This window comes from Coregonus clupeaformis, chromosome 31 (assembly GCF_020615455.1).
Source record: "Coregonus clupeaformis isolate EN_2021a chromosome 31, ASM2061545v1, whole genome shotgun sequence".
In the NCBI taxonomy this organism is placed as follows: domain Eukaryota; kingdom Metazoa; phylum Chordata; class Actinopteri; order Salmoniformes; family Salmonidae; genus Coregonus; species Coregonus clupeaformis.
In genome coordinates this window covers 40,090,955-40,115,061 of record NC_059222.1, presented here as the reverse complement: position 1 = coordinate 40,115,061, position 24,107 = coordinate 40,090,955, and the positions used below count along the sequence as shown (strand labels likewise).

Below are 24,107 nucleotides of genomic sequence, written 5' to 3'. Positions count from 1 at the left end.
TTTGACTGGTAGTGTAGGTCTTTTAAGAAATATTTAGCTGTCTATGTTATAAAGGCTTTTAACTTAATAAAGAAAGGACTATGGTGATATGATATTTACATTTACATTTTAGTAATTTAGCAGACGCTCTTATCCAGAGCGACTTACAGTTTTTCTCTACAAAGATGTGTGTTGATGTTTCAACAGGCTATCGTGGGGCCTGCTGTATGCAGCTCTGGTCACCACCATGTCCATCCTCATGACCATCATCGCTACCTACACAGCCCTCTTCCCCAACAGTAACTTCATCATCATCTTCCTCCTCATCTTCCTCTACGGCATCTCCTCTGTGAGTACCGCTGATGAGCCCTGGTTGGTTCATGACATGACATTTCCCTTTAATGTGCCATGTGTGTCATGGATTAGACCTGAGATTGACTTCCTCATTTCAGTTACTATAGGATATTACTGACCTTAAAGGGATACTTTGGGATTTTAGCAATGAAGCCACGAGTTCATCTGACTCTGGGGAAGTAGATAAAGGGCTACATTGCCAAAATGCCAAACTCCCCTCTACCAATAGATATGAAGCTGCATTGGGTTGACTTGCTTTGGCTGACAGGCCATAATAAAGGGATATTTATTTTATTTTATTAAGCGTATTTTTGACTTACCTACTAGACTGTTATCGTTTCCATTCGAAGTCAAACCTATAAAATGTGAACTACCCCTTTTTAAAGCCTATTATCTTTCCCCAGATCTTCTTTTCCTTCATGTTGACCCCTCTGTTTAAGAAGCCCAAGTTTGCCAGTACGGTGGGCTCCATGCTGACTGTGGTGTTCGGCTGCCTGTCCCTGTTTACTGTCCTGATGAAGGACTTTCCCCAGCCGCTGGTCTGGGTTCTCTGTCTGCTGTCCCCCAGCGCATTCTCCATCGGTATCGCACAGGTAACCAAGACAGTCAACGCCCATGGCACTACTGGGTCGTGTTTATGAGCACCAAACAGGGAGCGACTACCTGGACTTGTCCAATAGAAGCGCTAATTTTCTGTTGTGAAACGGGTTAAAAACGTGTTCTGTTTCAACTCTGGGAACACGACCCATTTATGAATGTCAATATCACCTGGATACCAGTACTACAGCCACATTGACTAGATTTTATCGTCAAGGTTGTCCAGGACAAAGTGGGAAATGTCTACAGACACCATCCCCCATGTAATAAAGCTATTATGTTCTATTCTCTGTGTGTCTAGGTGGTTTACCTGGAGGCCCATGGCGACGGAGCAGTGTTCTCTACCCTGGCCAACGGCCCCCATCCGCTCTACGCCCCCCTCCTAATGCTGGTCCTGGACAGTATACTCTACCTGCTGCTGGCTGTCTACTTGGACCAGGTCCTACCTGGTACGGTACAGTTCTCTTCTGGTTTGTCTCATGTCCCTTCCTGTTATGTCCTGTCCTGTTGTCTTCTGTCCTGTCCTGTTATCTTCTCTTTCGGAAGGAAACAGAAATGTAATAACCTCTTCATCCAGCTTAGTCTAATTGAGAGCATCCGTTTTTTCAAGAAAGAAATGTCTCTGTATCTCAAACTATATTCTGTAACCCTTCCATATTCCTTATCCAGGTGAGTTTGGCATGCGGCGGTCCCTGGTCTACTTCCTGAAGCCATCCTATTGGTCCAAGCGCAGTAAGCGCTACGTCGAGATGCGCTCTGTGTACGAGACGGAGGTGAACGGGGCCCCAGGTCTGGATGAGTCTGTGGAGCCGGTGTCTTTGGAGTTCAGAGGGAAAGAAGCCATCTGGTAAAAGCCTCCCCTTTTATACCCGTTCTACACTACTACTGATCCAAACCAAACTGTACTGGGCTGGCCTGGTTACGCATCCACCATAGTTGCTGGAGGCGTCCTGTCTAGGTAGTGTACATCAAGCTGCCTCATGCTACAGAAACAGGAGATAGGCTCCTGTCCTATGGGTAGTGATGGGGGGAAAATGTATAGTTACATACTGTGATATTATTTTGGATGATATTATATTGATACTTTGACTCCAAGTATCAATTTGGAGATAAAAAAATATAATAAAAATATGTATTTTTGCTAGGTAGCGCTAGTCGGCTGTAGCTGCACCATAACACCAGTATTTTCCATCCTATAGCTTGTTCTCCCTCTTCTTTTTAAATAGTGAGTCAACATGTTTTCAGCACTTATTTCCCTGACTGATCAAAACTCGTTTTCTCATGCTGTCTCGTCTCTCTGCAGCAGACAGAGTGTGAATCGGGTACATCACTGCCCCTGTTAGATAAGAGCCACTATCTCTTCACGTCAGTTCTCATGGTGCCTCATATGAAATGTTGCTGTGCAGATTTTATTTCTTTCTTATCATAATTGCTCCCTTCCCTGACTGGAAGAGAACGCTTGTGTCTCGCTGTAACAAGTGGGTTTGAAAATAGACTCTGTGGTAGCCTCAACGCGGCCGGTCCGGATTGGGCTGATATATCCGGTTACCTTATGGAGAAACCTGCCTGGACCCATTGACTTTCCAGGACAGAAATACAGGCTCTAACATGATGACCAAACCGTCTCCGCGCATGCGTATGTTGCTTTTGTCTAGCCCCACCAGACGCTAGCACACAGCTCAGACACCCATGCATACCACACAAGACATGCCACCAGAGGTCTCTTCACAGTCCCCAAGTCCAGAACAGACTATGGCAGGCGCACAGTACTACATAGAGCCATGACTACATGGAACTCTATTCCACATCAGGTAACTGATGCAAGCAGTAGAATCAGATTTTTTATTTTTTTTACAGATAAAAATACACCTTATGGAACAGCGGGGACTGTGAAGCAACACAAACATAGGCACAGACACATGCATACACACACATGATAACATACACACTATACACACACGTACACATGGATTGTGTGTTGTAGATATGTGGTAGTGGAGTAGGGGCCTGAGGGCACACACTTAGTGTGCTGTGAAATCTGTTATGAATGTATTGAAATGTTTTAAAAATTGTATAACTGCCTTAATTTTGCTGGATCCCAGGAAGAGTAGCTGGTGCCTTGGCAGGAGCTAATGGGGATCCATAATAAATACAAATACAAATGTCATGCAGGTTAAAATACCAAAAGCAACTGTGAACCAACTATATTAGTTTGGGGACACATATGAAATATTAATGGACATTTAGCTAGCTTTTTGCTGTTGCTAGCTAATTTGTCCTGGGAGATAAACATTGGGTTGTTATTTTACCTGAAATGCATATGGTCCTTTTTTTTGCTGGGTCTTTTTAGAATTTTGACCCATTTTGAGTCACACAAAATCGTGTTCTCTACTCCGACAATTCATCCACAGATAGTTTTTTTTTTTTTTCTTTGATTAAGCTCTCCTCGTTCATTTTTCTTCTTCTGTAGATTTATATGGCGGTTGGCAACCAACTTTAAGGTGCATTACTGCCACCAACTGGACTGGAGTGAAGAACGTGTTCATCTTTCAATCACCCACGTGGGTATATGCTCGTAAAAACCAATGAGTAGATGGGAGAGGCGTGACTTGCAGCGCGTCGAGCGTCTCAAATAGAACCAAGTTCTATTTTTTTATTTTTTATTTTAGCGCCTGGCTACGCAGATGCTCGTTGAGTGTAATGATTTGAATAACTTGTATGTGTAAATTTAACACATGCGCGCGCAACGCGGACGGTCTGGTCAGCATGTAAGAGTTAGTTACCAGAGGAAAAGAGAACCTCAACCGAGCTGAATCGATATAGATGTGAACCTGACGTAGAAGAGGAACCCACCGGCTTGGTCTGCTGCCAGCCTGGACACTTCCATTAGCTTTGACCCAGAAAGACTGCGGGTCAGATTGAAACCTGTTGTTGTTGTTGTTGACCCTTGTCTTGTCTCTGTGTATCCCCACCCTGACAGCATTAACAACATCTGCAAGGTGTACAAAGACAAGGACAGCATCGTGGAAGCTCTGAGGGGTGAGGCCTATTTCTCATTATCACATGTTTCTGAATACAAAGGGGAGGGGCATGTTATCTGTGTGATTTATAGCACTTTAATGGGGGTTTTTTGTGTCGCTTTTATATATTTTGAATTGAGCCACACGATCTCGTGTAGCTCAGATGGTAGAGCATGGCGCTTGCAGTGCAATGGTTAAGGGGTTTGATTCAAAAAAGTATGAAAATGTATGCACACACTACTGTAAGTCGCACTGGATAAGAGCGTCTGCTAAATGACTAAAACGTTAATGTAAATAGTGCGTTTTTATTGTTTATTTACTCTATGTTGTTAATTTCCCTATTTTCCCCCCTCCCTTCTATCCAGGCTTGACCTTTGACATCTACGAGGGTCAGATCACAGCCCTCGTGGGCCACAGCGGAGCGGGAAAATCCACTCTGATGAACATCCTGTGTGGGATCTGCCCTCCGACCGACGGCCACGCCTCTATCTACGGCTCCCCGGTGGCAGAGATCGCCGAGGGGGCAGAGATGAGGCAGCTGGTGGGCATCTGCCCTCAGTTCAACATCATCTTTGACGTGCTGACTGTAGAAGAGCACCTGAGGATATTCGCTGCCATTAAAGGGATTCTCCCCGCTGACATTGACAGTGAGGTGAGTGTGTGTGCGAGTGAGAGTGTATCATTCACTGTGTCCTGCTGAATGGATTTGGGAATTGGGCTTCTTTAGCTATTTCAGCTTCAACTCACAAGATTGCTACTATATTCAGTGTTGTATGTGAGGTGTGAAGCTGATTTTTGTCTCTGCCATATGATCAATCTGTCCGTTAGGTGACCAAGGTGCTGAAGGATCTAGATCTGGAGAAGATCATGGATGCCCAGGCTAAGAACCTGAGTGGAGGCCAGAAGAGGAAGCTGTCTGTGGGCATAGCCGTCCTGGGAGACCCCAAGGTAGCTGGATCAGTAAAACTTGAATTGACTGACTATCGTCACAAGACAAATGTTGCTCCTGTTTTGATAATTTCATATTTGAATAATCTCTCACACTGTTTCACTCGTGTGTGTGTGTGTGCGTTTGTGTGTGTGTGCGCGCGTGCGTGTGTGCGTGCGTGTGTGTGTGTGTGCGTGTGTGTGCGTGCGTGTATGTGTGTGTGTGTGTGTGTGTGTGTGCGCGTGTATGTGCATGTTTTAGATCCTGCTCCTGGATGAGCCAACAGCTGGTATGGACCCCTGTTCCAGACACCAGGTGTGGTCTCTGCTGAAGAGTCGCAGAGCAGGCAGAGTCACAGTGCTCAGCACGCACTACATGGATGAGGCAGACATACTGGCCGGTACACCCATCTCTTTCTGCTCCATGTCCCACAATGTGTTCATCTGTAGCAGGGTTCTCTATATCCTTCAATACATCGACAGCGATTATCTTTCACTCTCTATCACGATTCCTCTCAATCTCTTTCTCGATTTCGGTCTTTTCCCGTTCCCTTCATCCAGACCGCAAAGCTGTGATCTCTCAGGGCCAACTCAAGTGTGTTGGTTCGTCCCTGTATCTCAAGACCAAGTGTGGAGTAGGATACCACCTCAGGTTAGTTCGGCAGACAGCTCTCCAATTTTCACTCAAAACACACTATAAAACGTATCCAGAGCTAAAGAGTTTTGGCCCATTTGAGCCCTCCAGCACATTTCTTTATATTATAAGGGTTGTTTTCTGATAATTGTAAGGTTGATGCATGCATACCACAGCTGAATTACACTTTTTCCCTTCTTATAGAATGTCTGTTGGTGAAGGGTGCAAGGCGGATAGTGTCACCTCAATGGTCAAGCACCACGTCCCCAAGGCACAGTTGTCACGGCAACAAGAGGCGGAGCTGACTTTCATCCTCCCTTTCGAAAGCATGGACACATTTTCTGGTCAGGAACCAATCTCTGAAATGAGGCTCAATTGTTGGTTTCTATCATAGACATATAATTTCTACTAAGTGTACCCATGAGGGGGCAGTCAAATTGCTATGGTCCGAGGGGCTGTTCCCCTTCTAGGAATTCTATTTCTATGGTTCTTGTGTAGCAGTTAGAGTTTTAGATCTGTGGTTCTGTACTTACTGTACCTTGACTTCACTCTCTTTCTCAGGATTGTTCTCAGAACTAGACTGCAGGCCAGACCTGGGCATCATCAACTACGGGGTGTCCATGACGACGCTGGAGGATGTGTTTCTGCGTCTGGAGGCAGAGGCTGAGGTGGACCAGGCTGGTGAGCCTTCCTTCATTCTTTCCTTCCTTCCTTCCTTCCTTCCTTCCTTCCTTCCTTCCTTCCTTCCTTCCTTCCTTCCTTCCTTCCTTCCTTCCTTCCTTCTTTCCTTCCTTTTCCTCCTTCTATAGTAACCCTTTATGATGGTCAGAGCAGCCTGTCATCTCTAACGTATGTGATACCTGGGTCGTATATTCATTAGGCACCAAACAGACTGAAACAGGGAGAGAACTTCCTGAACTTCTCCAATTAGAAACACTAGTTTTTGTTTTCCATTGCAAACAGTTTTTCTACAGTGTGCCCTAAATAATATGACCCTGTTGACTAGCCTAGTAACAACTTCCTGTCTCTCTATACCCCTTCCCATCTCCAGACTACAGCCTAGTAACAACTTCCTCTCTGTTATGTGAATTATTTAACAAACTATTTCAGAGTCTCTGTGCGTTTCCCAAAAGGTTGTAAGTCTTTTGGATTTAAGAAACGGACAGAGTCCCGGTCTGCATAGTCAGAGATTTATTCATTGAGAATTCTGCCATCACAATTTCAGAGTCCATCTTTTATACTCACACGTCATACAAAAATCCCTCCCCTCTTTAGGCAGGCTGTAGTTTTCCACTTTAAAACTGCTCTCCTGACCATCAGTACACACACACACACACACACACACACACAAATACACACACACATGCACTCTTCCAAGCCTAACAGTTTCTCTCCTCCCTAAATTCCTCAGTTATTTTGGTTTCTCAGTTGTCTGTAGACAGTTCTCCTTGTCCTTTGTTGTCTGGTCTAACTCTTACTCGCATTGCTAAATAGTAGCTCAATGTCAGTCTTTACTGGTCCTACACTCACACATTCTAACACATTTCACACAGTTTCAGGGTGTAATAATTAGTCATTAATAATTATTCTATCAATCAACCCTTTGACTAAATATTACACACATACTCACAAAATATATGTTGTTATAGAAATTAATCACACACATTGAAGCATATAATTTGATTTGCATATAAAAACATTACAAATTGTCTCATTCAATACAGGTTCATCAGGTTTACCCCATGATTAAAAGCGTAACGTTACTCTTTAGCAATGGTACCTAACCTGTTTACCCACTATCTGGAAACAACAGTCTAAGCCTATAGTGAAGAACATTTCAAATCAAATCAAATCAAATCAAATTTTATTGGTCACATGCGCCGAATACAACAGGTGCAGACATTACAGTGAAATGCTTACTTACAGCCCTTAACCAACAGTGCATTTATTTTAAACAAAAAAGTAAGAATAAAACAACAACAAAAAAGTGTTGAGAAAAAAGAGCAGAAGTAAAATAAAGTGACAGTAGGGAGGCTATATATACAGTAAAATAAAGTGACAGTAGGGGAGGCTATATATACAGGGGGTACCGTTGCAGAGTCAATGTGCGGGGGCACCGGCTAGTTGAGGTAGTTGAGGTAATATGTACATGTGGGTAGAGTTAAAGTGACTATGCATAAATACTTACTTAACAGAGTAGCAGCAGCGTAAAAAGGATGGGGTGGGGGGGCAGTGCAAATAGTCCGGGTAGCCATGATTAGCTGTTCAGGAGTCTTATGGCTTGGGGGTAGAAGCTGTTGCTTCATCACGTCCTGCAACATCGGTTAACTAGTACATCATACTTAAAAGAAGACTTTAATACACAAAATATAATTACAATAACTTTTAAACTAGAGATTTATAGTTCTAGGAAAACATCCAGTCTCAAACTATCTGAATCGTCGTCGTTCTCCACCAAGCCTGGTGGGTCATATTCTTCATTCGGTTGGTCGGAGTCCGGGATTGGGCCGTATCTCACCATCTGCTGTGATACTGCATTCTCCAACGCCTTGCTCACCAACCCTCGGACACAGGGAATAAGACAACATCCACAAAGAACAAGTATACCCATAGAAGCTATAGCTGCACCCAGAATAGTTACAACAATAGTTTTCCATTTACCAAACATGTTATCAAACCAACCAGTCATTGATGTATTCACCCCCCAGTTCTCAGCCCATTCTTTGCTTAATGCAGTGAGACCTGCCAGTGCTCTAGTTACTGTACCATCTGGGGCTGTATTGTTGGGGATAAACATACAACAATGACCTCCCACCATCTTGCAAATCCGCCCTTCTCTGCTAAAAGCATTTCGAGAACCAAACTATTCTGCAGGTCATGAGTGAGGTGGCGGATAGTTGGCCTGAGATTCTCTTCACTGCATCCCTTGTCTAATTAACGAACCTTTGTAGATGTCATTAATCCAGTCAACATTTTTAGCAATTGTAACCCACCAGAAAAACGTTGTTGTAAACCCTTCTCCAATTTGAACTGTGATTCGCATTACTTTGGTGTCTATAACATTGATCATCTCTGGGGTTCATGGTGAATTGAGGTGCCTTGGTATTATCCTTTTTAAGAGTGGTTATTTTAATATCAGAACAATTAGGTGAGGTTTGGTTTGATCCCAAATCTATCACACAAGAGAACATGGTCTGAGGCATAGGTGCAGTTACAAGGGTTGGCCTACCTGTTGAACAGGCATAACAATTAGTTTGACCCAACGCCCTAGCTGTGTAGTTCATCCACCTTACCCAGAAGTTCTCATTTGAAATTCCTTCTACTTCTCCTTGGTTCATTTCCTGCAAGAGGAAATATTATACCCTTGTTGGTTTAGTGCTATTTAGGATTCCTTTTGAGGGCCTTCCAAGGGGTATTAAACTCGTTTTTTGGTACCTCTGGTGATAACATTAGATCTACCTGCTGTTCTGTCTCGGGGGTGGAAGATTCATTTCTCTCCTGAAAAATGAGCCTCACATATGTATTTGCCCCAACATCATCAACACAGACCCAATAGTTCCTTGCTTATCATCTTGCATAATTGACTTTACCGTTATCACCAGTTCCGTTTTACATTTATCATGGGTTTGTTTAATTCCCCATCGGTGTGCTGCGTCCATTCCATTCTCATAGTATGTTCCCAGGTATGTTTAAACACCCTTGCCCAAGGACATGAGCGTTCCCCAGTGCAAATGCATTTACCATACCTTCTAGGACCTAACTTTCTTGTACACGCCCCCTTCTTACCAAAGCCCCCAAAACCTCCTATCTCTTCATGGGAGAAGTCGAATGGTATCTTGAATCCCCCATCTTGTCCTAAACTGACTTTAACTATTAAAAAAATAATCATTCCCCCAATAGTCTTTCTTGGTTTCAGTATTTCTACGAGATCGAATCAGTGCCTTGGTATTATTTTGTTAATCATTTCCCTGTTTAGGTTGACCTGGATTAATCCATAATATGGTTAACATGATGATGCAGCTCAGAGTCCCCCAAAATCCCCAAAACCGCCATCCCAATCAATCAATCAATCAATCAATCAATTTTATTTTATATAGCCCTTCTTACATCAGCTAATATCTCGAAGTGCTGTACAGAAACCCAGCCTAAAACCCCAAACAGCTAGTAATGCAGGTGTAGAAGCACGGTGGCTAGGAAAAACTCCCTAGAAAGGCGAAAGCCTAGGAAGAAACCTAGAGAGGAACCAGGCTATGAGGGGTGGCCAGTCCTCTTCTGGCTGTGCCGGGTGGAGATTATAACAGAACCATGCCAAGATGTTCAAAAATGTTCATAAGTGACAAGCATGGTCAAATAATAATCAGGAATAAATCTCCGTTGGCTTTTCATAGCCGATCATTAAGAGTTGAAAACAGCAGGTCTGGGACAGGTAGGGGTTCCATAACCGCAGGCAGAACAGTTGAAACTGGAATAGCAGCAAGGCCAGGCGGACTGGGGACAGCAAGGAGTCACCACGGCCGGTAGTCCCGACGTATGGTCCTAGGGCTCAGGTCTCTCAGTTGGCTTTTCATAGCCGATCATTAAAGAGTTGAAAACAGCAGGTCTGGGACAGGTAGGGGGTTTCGTAGCCGCAGGCAGAACAGTTGAAACTGGAATAGCAGCAAGGCCAGGCGGACTGGGGACAGCAAGGTGTCATCATGCCCGGTAGTCCTGACGCGTATGGTCCTAGGGCTCAGGTTCTCAGAGAGAAAGAGAGAACGAGAGAATTAGAGAGAGCATACTTAAATTCACACAGGACACTGGATAAGACAGGAGAAGTACTCCAGGTATAACCAACTAACCCCAGCCCCCCGACACATAAACTACTGCAGCATAAATACTGGAGGCTGAGACAGGAGCGGTCCGGAGACACTGTGGCCCCATCCGAAGAAACCCCCGGACAGGGCCAAACAGGAAGGATATAACCCCACCCACTCCGCCAAAGCACAGCCCCCGCACCACTAGAGACAATCCTGTCCCTGACCCACCTGCCTGGTACTTCCCCATACCCACACCTCTATAAACACCCCACAGTGATGAAAGGTCGGGGTAGGGTTTCTTCGTTAACAGAGTTTACCTCCGAACCCTAGTGGGTCAGTTCTTCTCTTTAACTCTGTGTGTGTTCAACGGTGTTGGTATGTGGGCCTACCTTTTTGCAGTGGGTAACGTGGACCCAAGTGGCTCTCTCAGCTATTCTTATAGCGAAGGCAGTTACCAATAGGACTTGGTATGGTCCCTCCCAGCGTAACTGCTTTCAATCCTTTTTCCTCAACGATTGGATCCACACCCAGTCTCCAGGTTATATACTATGAATCACCTTCTCCTTTAATTCTCCTGTAGGACACAAATTCTTAGACATACGTGTATGGTTAACGAACAATTTTCTCATGTGTTCTGCTAGTGTATTCTCTAGTTCTATGTCTGCCTGTTCTGGTCCTGCCAACTGTGGCATTCTGTAAGGTCTTCCAAACACTTTAATATATATATATACATACACACACACACACACACACACACAGTGGGGGAAAAACATTCTATCAGTTTATACAGTGGGGGAAAAAAGTATTTAGTCAGCCACCAATTGTGCAAGTTCTCCCACTTAAAAAGATGAGAGAGGCCTGTAATTTTCATCATAGGTACACGTGAACTATGACAGACAAATTGAGAAAAAAAAAATCCAGAAAATCACATTGTAGGATTTTTAATGAATTTATTTGCAAATTATGGTGGAAAATAAGTATTTGGTCACCTACAAACAAGCAAGATTTCTGGCTCTCACAGACCTGTAACTTCTTCTTTAAGAGGCTCCTCTGTCCTCCACTCGTTACCTGTATTAATGGCACCTGTTTGAACTTGTTATCAGTATAAAAGACACCTGTCCACAACCTCAAACAGTCACACTCCAAACTCCACTATGGCCAAGACCAAAGAGCTGTCAAAGGACACCAGAAACAAAATTGTAGACCTGCACCAGGCTGGGAAGACTGAATCAGCAATAGGTAAGCAGCTTGGTTTGAAGAAATCAACTGTGGGAGCAATTATTAGGAAATGGAAGACATACTAGACCACTGATAATCTCCCTCGATCTGGGGCTCCGCGCAAGATATCACCCCGTGGGGTCAAAATGATCACAAGAACGGTGTGTCAATATGGCAGCATATCTAAACAGTAATTTCGGGAGAATTGGTAATCTGTCTTTGAACCATATTCCTTCCTTATTTACTGCGCCTAGCTTCACCCATCTGTGAACTTCCTTAATTGGGGCCCTACTGTACTCTCTATAAGTAGATCTCTATCTATCGAAACTTCCTCTTTTGACAGCTGACTGGGACCAGAGAAGTGTTTTAACCCTGCTGACAACATTTTGATAATACCTCAACTTACTTCTATCCTGTAAAAGTAATCCAAGATTATAACAATTGACTAGCAACAGGTATCCCTCATTCAGGGAAAGCTCTCTCTCTCTTCTGATATTTTATGGATCAAATCATATATATTATTACCAAATTATAATCTTCTTCACACTTTTCACAGTATTATAAATTAACACTCAACTTGGTAAAATAAACTATCTTAAAGTCCTCCTCTCATGCCTTTAGAATTACCAGTGTGGATGATTAATTAACACCAGAAAGTCAAAACAGAGTTCAGAGGCAATTGAAATTTTTCAACGAACTGTTCCATCCCATAGTATACTAAACATTACCATTATTCTAAATATTTCATAAATGTTACTTATCCCAAGTGTTCATTAAGTCGTCATGACATTTATTCTCATAAGAAATCATATATACCCTAAACTCAGTCAAAACTGAAAAACTCCATAAAATTCACTGTGTGTGCTCCTTTAAGACTTATCACCTCTGACCTGTTGAAAACCCCCTAAAATCAAAATAACAACCCTTTATAAACATCATACTAGGTGTGTTGTTTTTTTTTGTTGAAAAACCCAATTGAAAAACAACAACCAAAATTAGCCAGGCCCCACTTAATTTGGTAGCTCCCTTTTATGACCTAAATACTGCCTAACTCCACTAAACTGCTCCCCGTAGCCCTGGGCAACATTCCAATGAGATAAGCAATCTCTTTCTCCTGGAAGAGAAATTATACATTTTGTTAACCTTCAATTGCCATCAGTAATCTAAAGATGGTAAGTACACACAAAACATGATACAGATATCCCCAGTCCTAACTCATCAATAATCGTTTGTATCAATCTAATTCCTCATAACTAATCCATAAAACCACTCAAAATTCCTTGAGTATACAATGAGTGTGTTTAATTGATTACCCTTCAGATCATATCCTCTTTAAATCTCACAATGATTATTGAACACCTAAATCTGCTCCATGTGATCCCATATCAAATGATCCATTATCGTTTATTTGATCAACACCTTAGGAAAATCTGTTTCCCCTTCTATTGTTCCTGTCACCCTTCTTAATGTCATATTTCACTCATTTGCCAATATAATCCCTTACTTCATATAAGTAAGCAGTGATATTTTATTCCAGGCATCTATTTAAAAAAATGTTTGATACGTTGTCTCCTACTGTCCCTTAACATATACTGTAGGGGATTTCCCTCAATCCTGGGAAAAAACAAAAAACTCCCTTCTCAGAACACATCGGATAACTCCACGTCTCATTAAATTCACTAAACCTATAAATAACAAACCCATAACCACCTTCCGGTAATCTACTGATTTAAACCTGTTGCATTAATTTATTAAAATATAAACCTATTGTTTAATAAATCCACTGTTTGCATTGAACACATCTCTGTCTCTCTAGGTATTGACTAATAGTCTCACTGTCTCCCTGCTTACACTCGTGGACTTTGGAGAAGTCGGCATGTCTGTGACAATATTCTCTCAGATTATCACAGAGTTGTGCCAATTTATCTCCATAAGCCCCTCCATCTGCCCACTCTAGGACCTGCGCATTCCCATCTCTGGGAACCTAGTTTCCCCTTACTGCCGCCCAGTCCTTCAACACTATCTGTCTGACTGCCCTCTCTAGTTCCCCTGTATTCAGCTTAAAGCTGGCGGTCAGCCCTTCCAGATCTCTTCTGAACTGGTGTACCCCCGTTTTAGGGTGGGGTATCCCTGGTAGCCTGGTAACAACTTTCTTCTCTCTCTCTCTACCCCTCCCATCTCCAGACTACAGCCTGGTAACAACTTCCTCTCTCTCTCTCTACCCCTCCCATCTCCAGACTATAGCCTGGTAACAACTTCCTCTCTCTCTCTACCCCTCCCATCTCCAGACTACAGCCTGGTAACAACTTCCTCTCTCTCTCTACCCCTCCCATCTCCAGACTATAGCCTGGTAACAACTTCCTCTCTCTCTCTCTCTACCCCTCCCATCTCCAGACTATAGCCTGGTAACAACTTCCTCTCTCTCTCTACCCCTCCCATCTCCACACTATAGCCTGGTAACAACTTCCCTCTCTCTCTCTACCCTCCCATCTCCAGACTACAGCCTGGTAACAACTTCCTCTCTCTCTCTCTCTACCCCTCCCATCTCCAGACTATAGCCTGGTAACAACTTCCTCTCTCTCTCTACCCCTCCCATCTCCAGACTACAGCCTGGTAACAACTTCCTCTCTCTCTCTACCCCTCCCATCTCCAGACTACAGCCTGGTAACAACTTCCCTCTCTCTCTCTACCCCTCCCATCTCCAGACTATAGCCTGGTAACAACTTCCCTCTCTCTCTCTACCCCTCCCATCTCCAGACTACAGCCTGGTAACAACTTCCTCTCTCTCTCTACCCTCCCATCTCCAGACTACAGCCTGGTAACAACTTCCTCTCTCTCTCTCTACCCCTCCCATCTCCAGACTATAGCCTGGTAACAACTTCCTCTCTCTCTCTACCCCTCCCATCTCCAGACTACAGCCTGGTAACAACTTCCTCTCTCTCTCTACCCCTCCCATCTCCAGACTACAGCCTGGTAACAACTTCCTCTCTCTCTCTCTCTACCCTCCCATCTCCAGACTATAGCCTGGTAACAACTTCCTCTCTCTCTCTCTACCCCTCCCATCTCCAGACTACAGCCTGGTAACAACTTCCTCTCTCTCTCTCTACCCCTCCCATCTCCAGACTATAGCCTGGTAACAACTTCCCTCTCTCTCTCTCTCTCTCTCTCTCTACCCCTCCCATCTCCAGACTATAGCCTGGTAACAACTTCCTCTCTCTCTCTACCCCTCCCATCTCCAGACTACAGCCTGGTAACAACTTCCTCTCTCTCTCTACCCCTCCCATCTCCAGACTATAGCCTGGTAACAACTTCCTCTCTCTCTCTACCCCTCCCATCTCCAGACTACAGCCTGGTAACAACTTCCTCTCTCTCTCTTTCTCTCTCTACCCCTCCCATCTCCAGACTACAGTGTGTTCAACCAAGAGCAGGTGGAGGAAGAGGGGGACGAGTCCTTTCTGGACGACACTGACCAAAGACTACTGACCTTCTCCAACAGCAAGTCAGAGGCGATCCAGGGTCCCGCTTTGTGGAGGCAGCAGTTCAGCACCGTGGCCTGGCTACACATGCTCAACATGCAGAGAGAGAGGAAGGCCTTTGTCTACACGTGAGTCTGGGGAGGGAACTGCTTACCTCTCTATTACCTAACCTAATATGTAGTTATTGATAACAACCCATTACACTGTGCCCTTGTAGGTAAGGCTATAGGCAAGGTAATAAGGAAGTAAGCAGTTCCCTCCCCACATGCTCAACATGGAGAGGGAGAGGGAGAAGGAGGGAGAGAGATTATCACAAACATATTATTTTCAGTGTTGTAGCCTAACTAAACGGTAGGCTATATAGAAAGTTGTGTAATTTAAATTAATCCAGAGAGGAAGAGGGGAACTTTAGTGAATTTGTGAGGCATGCAAGACAAGACATTGCGAGATACAGATTACCAAGACATTCTTTCGGCCTGCCCCCTCCTCTCTCTCCCTGGCGCTGGCTCGCCTGCTCTGGCTCTTCTCTAATGATGCCAGTGTGTGTTCAGTCTTCGGTCTGTTGCCTGTAGAATATCCTAGCCTATTCATTGATGATAGGCCCTGCTTTACGGAAGTTGCGAGACATTGCAAGCCAAGAAATTGCAAGATACAGCTTTTGATTGTCGATAGATAGGCCTAGTGCACGGTTCTGACTCAGTCTGCCTGGTGGCCGACCTCCCTATAATGTGCCCCTCCCCTCTCTCTCCGTCCCTCGCTAGCTCCCTATGAAAGATGCGAGTGTTTTGTGTTCTCAGAAGAACCGCAACTAATCAGTCTCCTCTGTTCCAAAAATACTAAATCTTAGGAGTCGATTCCTAGCAGAATCAAATCTTTGACCCTCAGAAATGGGAGTAGACGTGCAAGGAGTCGGGGGAATCAATTATTTTGGAGTCGACTCTCCACCACTGCGTCATCGTCGTTAACAGTTGGGAAAATGGCTGAGAAAGGCAAGTGACAGCAGCCAAGTCCTGTATGGTAATACTTTGAGAAGTTCAATGAGAAGGAAAAGCATTGAGGTACAGTAATGGTAGTACAGGTGCAGTGCTTAACCATCTGAAGAGTGCAGCTAAAATGATATACATTTTTCTTATCGTTTTAATGGAAAAACCAATACAATTTTTTCATTTGTCACAACCCTAGAACTGTTCTGTACTGGCCTGGGTGAAGTCCAAAACTATCTGGCTGTCTGGGTCACAGGTCCATTTGATAGTGGTGTTGGCACTGTCCTTTCAACAATGTGTCTGTCTGTGAGACTGTTCGATTGTTGTCTGTCTCGCCCTCTCTAATTCCTTCTGCCTTTTTATCTCTCTCTCTCCCTCTCTCCTCTCCTTTCCCCCCCACTCTTTCTATCTCTCTCTTCCCCCTCCTCTCTCTCCTCCCCTTTCCCCCCCACTCTTTCTATCTCTCTCTTCCCCCTCCTCTCTCTCCTCCCCTTTCCCCCCCACTCTTTCTATCTCTCTCTTCCCCCTCCTCTCTCTCCTCCCCTTTCCCCCCCACTCTTTCTATCTCTCTCTTCCCCCTCCCCTCTCTCCTCCCCTTCCCCCCCACTCTTTCTCTCTCTCTCTTCCCTCCCTCTCTCTCCTCCCTTTCCCCCACTCTTTCTCTCTCTCTCTTCCCCCTACCTCTCTCTCCTCCCCTTTCCCCCCACTCTTTTCTCTCTCTCATCCCCCTCCTCTCTCTCCTCCCCTTTCCCCCCACTCTTTCTCTCTCTCCTCCCTTTCCCCCCACTCTTTCTCTCTCTCTCTTCCCCCTCCTCTCTCCTCCCTTTCCCCCACTCTTTCTCTCTCTGCTCCCCTTTCCCCCACTCTTTCTCTCTCTCTTCCCCCTCCTCTCTCTCCTCCCCTTTCCCCCCACTCTTTCTCTCTCTCCTCCCTTTCCCCCACTCTTTCTCTCTCTCCTCCCCTTTCCCCCCCACTCTTTCTCTCTCTCTCTTCCCCCTCCTCTCTCCTCCCCTTTCCCCCCCACTCTTTCTCTCTCTCCTCCCCTTTCCCCCCCACTCTTTCTCTCTCTCTTCCCTCTCCTCTCTCTCCTCCCCTTTTTCCCCCACTCTTTCTCTCTCTCCTCCCCTTCCCCCCCACTCTTTCTCTCTCTCTCCTCCCCTCCCTCTCTCCCCCCCTTTCCCCCACTCTTTCTCTCTCTCTCTTCCCCTACCTCTCTCTCCTCCCCCTTCCCCCACTCTTTCTCTCTCTCCTCCCCTTTCCCCCCACTCTTTCTCTCTCTCTCCTCCCCCCTCCTCTCTCTCCTCCCCTTTCCCCCCACTCTTTCTCTCTCTCTCCTCCCCCTCTCCCCTCTCTTCAGTCTGACATTGTTCCTGGTCTACTTTGCTGCGGTGCTGGTGTTGTCTCTGGCAACAGGGAACATCCAGATCCATGCTCCAGAACGCCAGTTTGTCCCCATCTACCTGCTGAGACCGAACCAAGCCCCCCGGAAATACACTACCAGCCTATTGGTCCAGAACTCATCAGGTATGCCAGTCAGTCAGGAAATACACCACTAGCCTACTAGTGTCCATAACTCATCAGGTACAGCAATACTCTCTTCTATACTGTGAACTGATACTCTTGAATACTGTGTTTTCCTCCCATCACTACAGCTCTGAAATAGTTTCTCTATCCATCTCTTCCCAAGCAGTAGAGAGTTCCTAGCAGCATTTGTTCATAAAATATGAATGCCTGAATAGGAGACTAGAAACACTCTGGTTTGAAACACAACAGAAACACTTGTGTGACTTTCTGTGGTCTGGTACTCCACAGGCTCTGATATCTCCGACTTGGTCCGTAACCTGGAATCTCAGGACATCAAGGTGGAGATGATGCAGAACACAGACTACATGTCCTGTGCTCCTCACAGCGCAGCCATCAACGTCACCGGATCCAACAAGGTGAAAATAATAACCCCTCTTATACAGGAGAAGGGCGACATTCTCTCTCTCTCTCTCTCTGTGTGTGTGGGCATGATGTTGATGGTTCTAAATGGAGTGCTCTAAGGCTGAGGGCTGTTATGCCATAGTGCCCTAATTGGTAGCAGGGTGCTTCAGTGGAGTGGTTGTTGTTTACCATGGCTGTCTATCTGTCTGTGGCATAGAGCCACACAGAGAGGGAACTGATGCCACTTTAAATGCCAAGTCTTTGATTGACTCTTCTCCTGTCTGGTAATAGGGCTTCAGTTTAGTATAGCTTCACACACACACACACACACACACACACACACACACACACGTACGGACAGAGAACCATTGACAACAGACACCTTATCCATTTAAGATACAGCGTAGCGTTCAACAGTGTGTGGTTATCTAGCGTTCAACAGTGTGTGGTTATCTAGCGTTCAACAGTGTGTGGTTATCTAGCGTTCAACAGTGTGTGGTTATCTAGCGTTCAACAGTGTGTGGTTATCTAGCGTTCAACAGTGTGTGGTTATCTAGCGTTCAACAGTGTGTGGTTATCTAGTGTTCAACAGTGTGTGGTTATCCTCTATCTTTCAGGGTTTCCGATACAGCGTAGCGTTCAACAGTACTACCGTCCACTCACTGCCCATGACAGTCAACGTCCTCAGTAACGCCATCCTGCGAGGTCTCAACGACACACAACACATCCACACCTGGACCAAGCCCTTCGACTATGTAAGTCAAATCCAATAAGACTAATGCTTATATGAACTCAGGGATGGGTCCGTAACAGTAGTAAGTACAGCAATAGAATATATTGTAGCTTCATTTGTCAAGACTATCTAAACTTGTTATAGACAAATACACAAGCAATAAATTAGATGTATCTATCTAATCTTTCTATCGAAATTGACCCCAAAAAAATGGTTGTAAGGTGTCTAAAAGAGTGTGCATCATACTGCAAGCATTTTGATGTAAGGATTTGACTTTCCCTCTGTTCTTCTCCTCAGCAAATTCCCCTCACCACGTCCTATGCTCTGGTCTATATCGAGGCTATCATGCTGGGGATGCTAGCAGCGGGCATGCCTGCCTACTTTGCCATGGACCACACCCGAGACAGAGAGGTAAGCAGGCGATTTTACTGAAGAGCAGACATGCCATGGATATGGTCTGGCACTGCTCCAATGCTCTTTCACCAGTCAGCAAGCATTCAGTTTATCTCCCGACACGTTGTTGATTGAACAAAAATAAGTTGTGGTTTGTAAAACTGAAAGGCATGTCCAAGCACCCCTTTTAAGATCTAAATAAAAAAGCATTAATTGAATATGCTTTCCACATTGACTGTTTTATTGATTGATTGACTGTTTTATGGATTCATTTGACTGTTTTGATTTCTCCTCTCTCTTCTCCGTTGTAGATAAAATGTCGTTCTACTCTGCGTATCTCTGGCCTGGTCCCGTCTGCGTACTGGTGTGGTCAGGCTGCAGTGGACATCCCCTTCTACTACCTCATACTGACCACTATGACCAGCATCCTCTTCTCCTTCCATTCTGCCAACCTGCTCACCTCCAGCAACCTCACCGCAGTGGTCCGTCAGACAGAAACAGAAGCACCACATGCACAAACTCCCTCAGACTGACTCTCCTCCATATTTATCTCTCTCTGTCTCTGTCTATCTCTCTGTCTCTCTCTAGATCCTGTGTCTGATAGGTTTTGGTCCAGCTATGATCCTGTTCACCTACGTGGTGTCCTTCATGTTCACAGGCGTCCAGAGTAACAGTGACTTCTTCTCTGTGGTCTCCATGATGGTGAGAACAACAGCCTTCCCTCCACTCCCTGTCACACGTTCTACCAACGTTCACGCAACATTCTTACAATGTCACCATAACCCCTTGAGTAGTCTTTATTATGGAGGTTCCTCTATATCGGTTTAAAAACAACCAACAGATAAGGGAAAGTAGATGAATGATTGTGTCAATGTGGGAGCAGCTATAATACTGTGTTTTTATTTGTGTGTCTGTGTCTGTGTGTGTCGGTCGGTCTGTGTGTGTTGTTGGATCCCAGCTGTGTGTGGTGTCTGCCTCCATCATCCAGCTGCCCTTTGTGAACGACAACCCCGGGCTGACCAGGATCCTCCACAACACCCTGTGTTTCTTCAACCCTCTCTACCCTTTAATGGGCTGCCTTAACTCGATCACCAAGGCCACCTTCCTGCCCTCTCTCTATGAAGAGGACTTGCTCTGGAAGAACTTGCTCATTGCTGTCCTATCTGTAAGTGAGGTCTTCCCCAGCTGATAGGCTAGGGTTCTGTCAGGTCTTGACTTGGTGATGTCTTCCACAGCTGATAGGCTAGGGTTCTGTCAGGTCTTGGTGATGTCTTCCCCAGCTGATAGGCTAGGGTTCTGTCAGGTCTTGACTTGGTGATGTCTTCCCCAGCTGATAGGCTAGGGTTCTGTCAGGTCTTGGTGATGTCTTCCACAGCTGATAGGCTAGGGTTCTGTCAGGTCTTGGTGATGTCTTCCCCAGCTGATAGGCTAGGGTTCTGTCAGGTCTTGGTGATGTCTTCCCCAGCTGATAGGCTAGGGTTCTGTCAGGTCTTGGTGATGTCTTCCCCAGCTGATAGGCTAGGGTTCTGTCAGGTCTTGGTGATGTCTTCCCCAGCTGATAGGCTAGGGTTCTGTCAGGTCTTGGTGATGTCTTCCCCAGCTGATAGGCTAGGGTTCTGTCAGGTCTTGGTGATGTCTTCCCCAGCTGATAGGCTAGGGTTCTGTCAGGTCTTGGTGATGTCTTCCACAGCTGATAGGCTAGGGTTCTCTGTCAGGTCTTGGTGATGTCTTCCCCAGCTGATAGGCTAGGGTTCTGTCAGGTCTTGGTGATGTCTTCCCCAGCTGATAGGCTAGGGTTCTGTCAGGTCTTGGTGATGTCTTCCACAGCTGATAGGCTAGGGTTCTGTCAGGTCTTGGTGATGTCTTCCACAGCTGATAGGCTAGGGTTCTGTCAGGTCTTGGTGATGTCTTCCCCAGCTGATAGGCTAGGGTTCTGTCAGGTCTTGGTGATGTCTTCCCCAGCTGATAGGCTAGGGTTCTGTCAGGTCTTGGTGATGTCTTCCCCAGCTGATAGGCTAGGGTTCTGTCAGGTCTTGGTGATGTCTTCCCCAGCTGATAGGCTAGGGTTCTGTCAGGTCTTGGTGATGTCTTCCCCAGCTGATAGGCCAGGGTGTTGAGGCAGTTCAGAAAGACAGTAGCGGGGGGAGCCTCGATGGTACAGGGAGGGAGGAGAAGCGTGTTATGTGGAATGATAAAATATAATTGTATTTGTCACATTACCTGGCTCCATCTGCACCTTTGTTTAAGAATCTCAATATCTTGTCTATTTACGACATTAGCGTACGCCAATTATGCACTTTCATCTACAAATACTAATTCCTCCCTGACAGTTTACCTAAACCCTTCAATGGATTCTTCCAGGTTAATTCTGAAATCCATCTATATAACACAAGACACTGCGATAACCTTCACCCTCCCCACTGCTGCACCTCACAGTCAATTCTCTATCAGATACAGAATTCTTATCTTCACATTGCCAAAACCTCATCCTCCCTCCATAACTTCAAGCGAAGACTGGGGGTCAGCCTGATGAACCAAACGACCCAGTACTCCCCTCCATGTATCCTAACTCTCACACACACAATAGAAAAAAGAATAAACTGTGGAATAAATGGCATTATAAATTAATTACAGTTGATTTATTGACTGGTGTGTTGCTGTGTTTCTCTTCAGCCCTATCTGCAATGCATCCTGCTACTCTTCATACTGCGCTGGTTGGAGATCCGCTATGGAGGGAGGATCATGAAGAATGACCAATTCTGCAGGTGGGAGCAGGTTGCAGAGCCCAAAAGCTCAGTAGGACACCTTATAATAATAAGGTGTCCCACACACACACATTTTTATAGTTGACCCCCCTCCCCCCAGTTTTATAATTTAGTGCTTTAGGACCATGCGGACGCCTCTGCAGGCTGTTTAGTGGTGTTAGAGGGCTGGATTTAGGACCACACAGACACCTCGGAGCGTGCAGGGAGGCTGTGTGAATGCAAAGATTATGGCGAAAGGACGGCCAGGTTGTGTCCCACCCACGTCTAAAACCAAAGTTCCGCACCTGCATTTAATTGTCCCTGAATCTTACTGTTACCATTGTCTTTCCTCCCCACAGGATATCTTCCAAGAGCAAGGCTAAAGTGGAGAGGAACCCAGAGGAGGGGATCAACGAGGATGAGGATGTTCAGATGGAGAAGGCTCGGGTGAAGGAGGCCCTCACCTGCCAGTGCTGTGAGGAGGTGTGTGTGTGTGTGAGAGAGAGAGAATCACGAGGTGTGTGTGTGTGTGTTAACTCCATTTTGGATTCACACCTTGAAATCACAGGAGCCCTATGTGGACGACAACTACGATCTCTGGGATGGGATTTCAAAATGTTGTTTTTGTTAGAGACTTTGAAATGACTATATATCAGGGAATCTAATTGTTTAGTCTCTGTGTCCCCCTGTCAGAAACCAGTAGTGGTGGTCAGTAACTTGAGGAAGCAGTATAAATGTCCATCTCTCAAGAAGAAGAGGACAGTAGCCATCAAGAACGTCTCCTTCTGTGTCCGGGAAGGTCAGCTCACTATGTTTCACCTTATTTTGGTGATCTTTTTCATTGGTCAAACAGTTAACAGGATCCATTTCTGATCACTGAGCACTGTATTTTACTAGAGTTATGAATCCAATGGTTTTGAGAGTATGGCATAAGGTCTGCATGTGAGGGTTTTTGTAAAAGTTGTCATACCAGGTGAGGTGCTTGGACTACTGAGGCCCAACGGAGCAGGGAAGAGCACCATTATACACTAAATAGACCCATGGCTGAATAATTGAATGCTTAATGGTCTTGAGGCTGGTCTTGATGAATAATGGGCATACCAGGCAGCTAACCAGTAGCAACTCTGTGTGTGTGTGTTCAGGTGAGGTGCTTGGACTTCTGGGGCCCAACGGAGCAGGGAAGAGCACTATCATGCATATGTTGTCTGGAGACACAGACCCAACCGCTGGACAGGTACATACCATTTACCCTCTCTGCCTCGTGACCTTCAATGGCAGTGGCCACCGACCGGTCGATCACAATCGACTGGTCGATCACCAAGGCATTCCTAGTCGATCACCAAACATTTCTGTAAAAAACCGAAACAATGAAGCCTTGCGTTTGAAAAAAATAACATTTGTTTTGTGCTGTTGGCGGTAGGGGCACTTGATTCAGCAGCCCTGGTGCCGGGAAGGCAAAGTGTTCCCATGTTGAACCATTTCATGTGTCTGAAGGTAGAACTCCGCCTACCCGGCAGGCCCAGAGAGCAAATCAAGTGCACCTATAGGCCTACCGCTGGCCAATCAGATAGCTCTGTGTCTGCACAGTTTCCTTGAGCCATAGACTGTAAAAAGAAGACTCGAACGCACAGTTAAGTTGATACTGTGATATTTCAAAACTTTTAAAACCATGACTAGAGAGAGACTCAACAAATACAGCAAAGAGCTGCTGTTTTTATGACTAAGTTTATGTTTAATGTTGTTATTCAGCACTGTCATATGATTCAGTCTGAAACTCGGTTGCTCTCGTCTCCCCTATATGATTCAGTCTGAAACTCGGTTGCTCTCGTCTCCCCTATATGATTCAGTCTGAAACTCGGTTGCTCTCGTCTCCCCTATATGATTCAGTCTGAAACTCTGTTGCGCTCGTCTCCCCAGGTGTTAATGGGGGACTACAGTACAGATTTCCGTCCAGTGGACAACCCCCTAGAGCATATAGGGTACTGTCCCCAGGTCAGCCCCCTTTGGCCCCGCATCACCCTAGAAGAACACCTGGAGATCTACGCTGCCATCAAGGGCCTCCGCGGACAGGATGTCCCTGGCATCATCAAACGGTAGCTATCCCAACTATCAAATCAAACTTTATTTATAGAGCACATTTCTTATGGAGGATGAATTTCCAGGTGATTAATAAATCAAATAATACAAAGTGAGAAAGATAAACACAATATATTTTCTAAATGAGACAAATTTAAAATAGTAAAACAATAATAAAATAACAGTGGACATGAGAGACTAATGCATTAAAATAGATTTAAAACATAAGATATATAGAATGGGGGGAAAAT

General features: G+C 45.2%; 1 protein-coding gene across 1 annotated transcript in view; it reads left to right on the top strand.

Moving 5' to 3' along the window:
• Positions 1-24,107, top strand: part of LOC121547727 (cholesterol transporter ABCA5-like) — a 52,427-nt gene that overhangs the window by 12,415 nt on the left and 15,905 nt on the right. The window contains exons 7-30 of the mRNA XM_041859140.2: positions 187-328; positions 738-926; positions 1,232-1,379; positions 1,600-1,777; positions 3,911-3,969; positions 4,316-4,602; positions 4,779-4,898; positions 5,140-5,278; positions 5,439-5,529; positions 5,716-5,855; positions 6,073-6,192; positions 14,928-15,129; positions 17,342-17,508; positions 17,797-17,924; positions 18,528-18,665; positions 18,941-19,054; positions 19,348-19,518; positions 19,625-19,738; positions 19,995-20,201; positions 21,710-21,801; positions 22,140-22,263; positions 22,474-22,579; positions 22,923-23,014; positions 23,698-23,873. Coding sequence (XP_041715074.2) covers positions 187-328; positions 738-926; positions 1,232-1,379; positions 1,600-1,777; positions 3,911-3,969; positions 4,316-4,602; positions 4,779-4,898; positions 5,140-5,278; positions 5,439-5,529; positions 5,716-5,855; positions 6,073-6,192; positions 14,928-15,129; positions 17,342-17,508; positions 17,797-17,924; positions 18,528-18,665; positions 18,941-19,054; positions 19,348-19,518; positions 19,625-19,738; positions 19,995-20,201; positions 21,710-21,801; positions 22,140-22,263; positions 22,474-22,579; positions 22,923-23,014; positions 23,698-23,873 — 3,444 coding nt within the window. The remainder of the gene's footprint in view (positions 1-186; positions 329-737; positions 927-1,231; positions 1,380-1,599; positions 1,778-3,910; positions 3,970-4,315; positions 4,603-4,778; positions 4,899-5,139; positions 5,279-5,438; positions 5,530-5,715; positions 5,856-6,072; positions 6,193-14,927; positions 15,130-17,341; positions 17,509-17,796; positions 17,925-18,527; positions 18,666-18,940; positions 19,055-19,347; positions 19,519-19,624; positions 19,739-19,994; positions 20,202-21,709; positions 21,802-22,139; positions 22,264-22,473; positions 22,580-22,922; positions 23,015-23,697; positions 23,874-24,107) is intronic.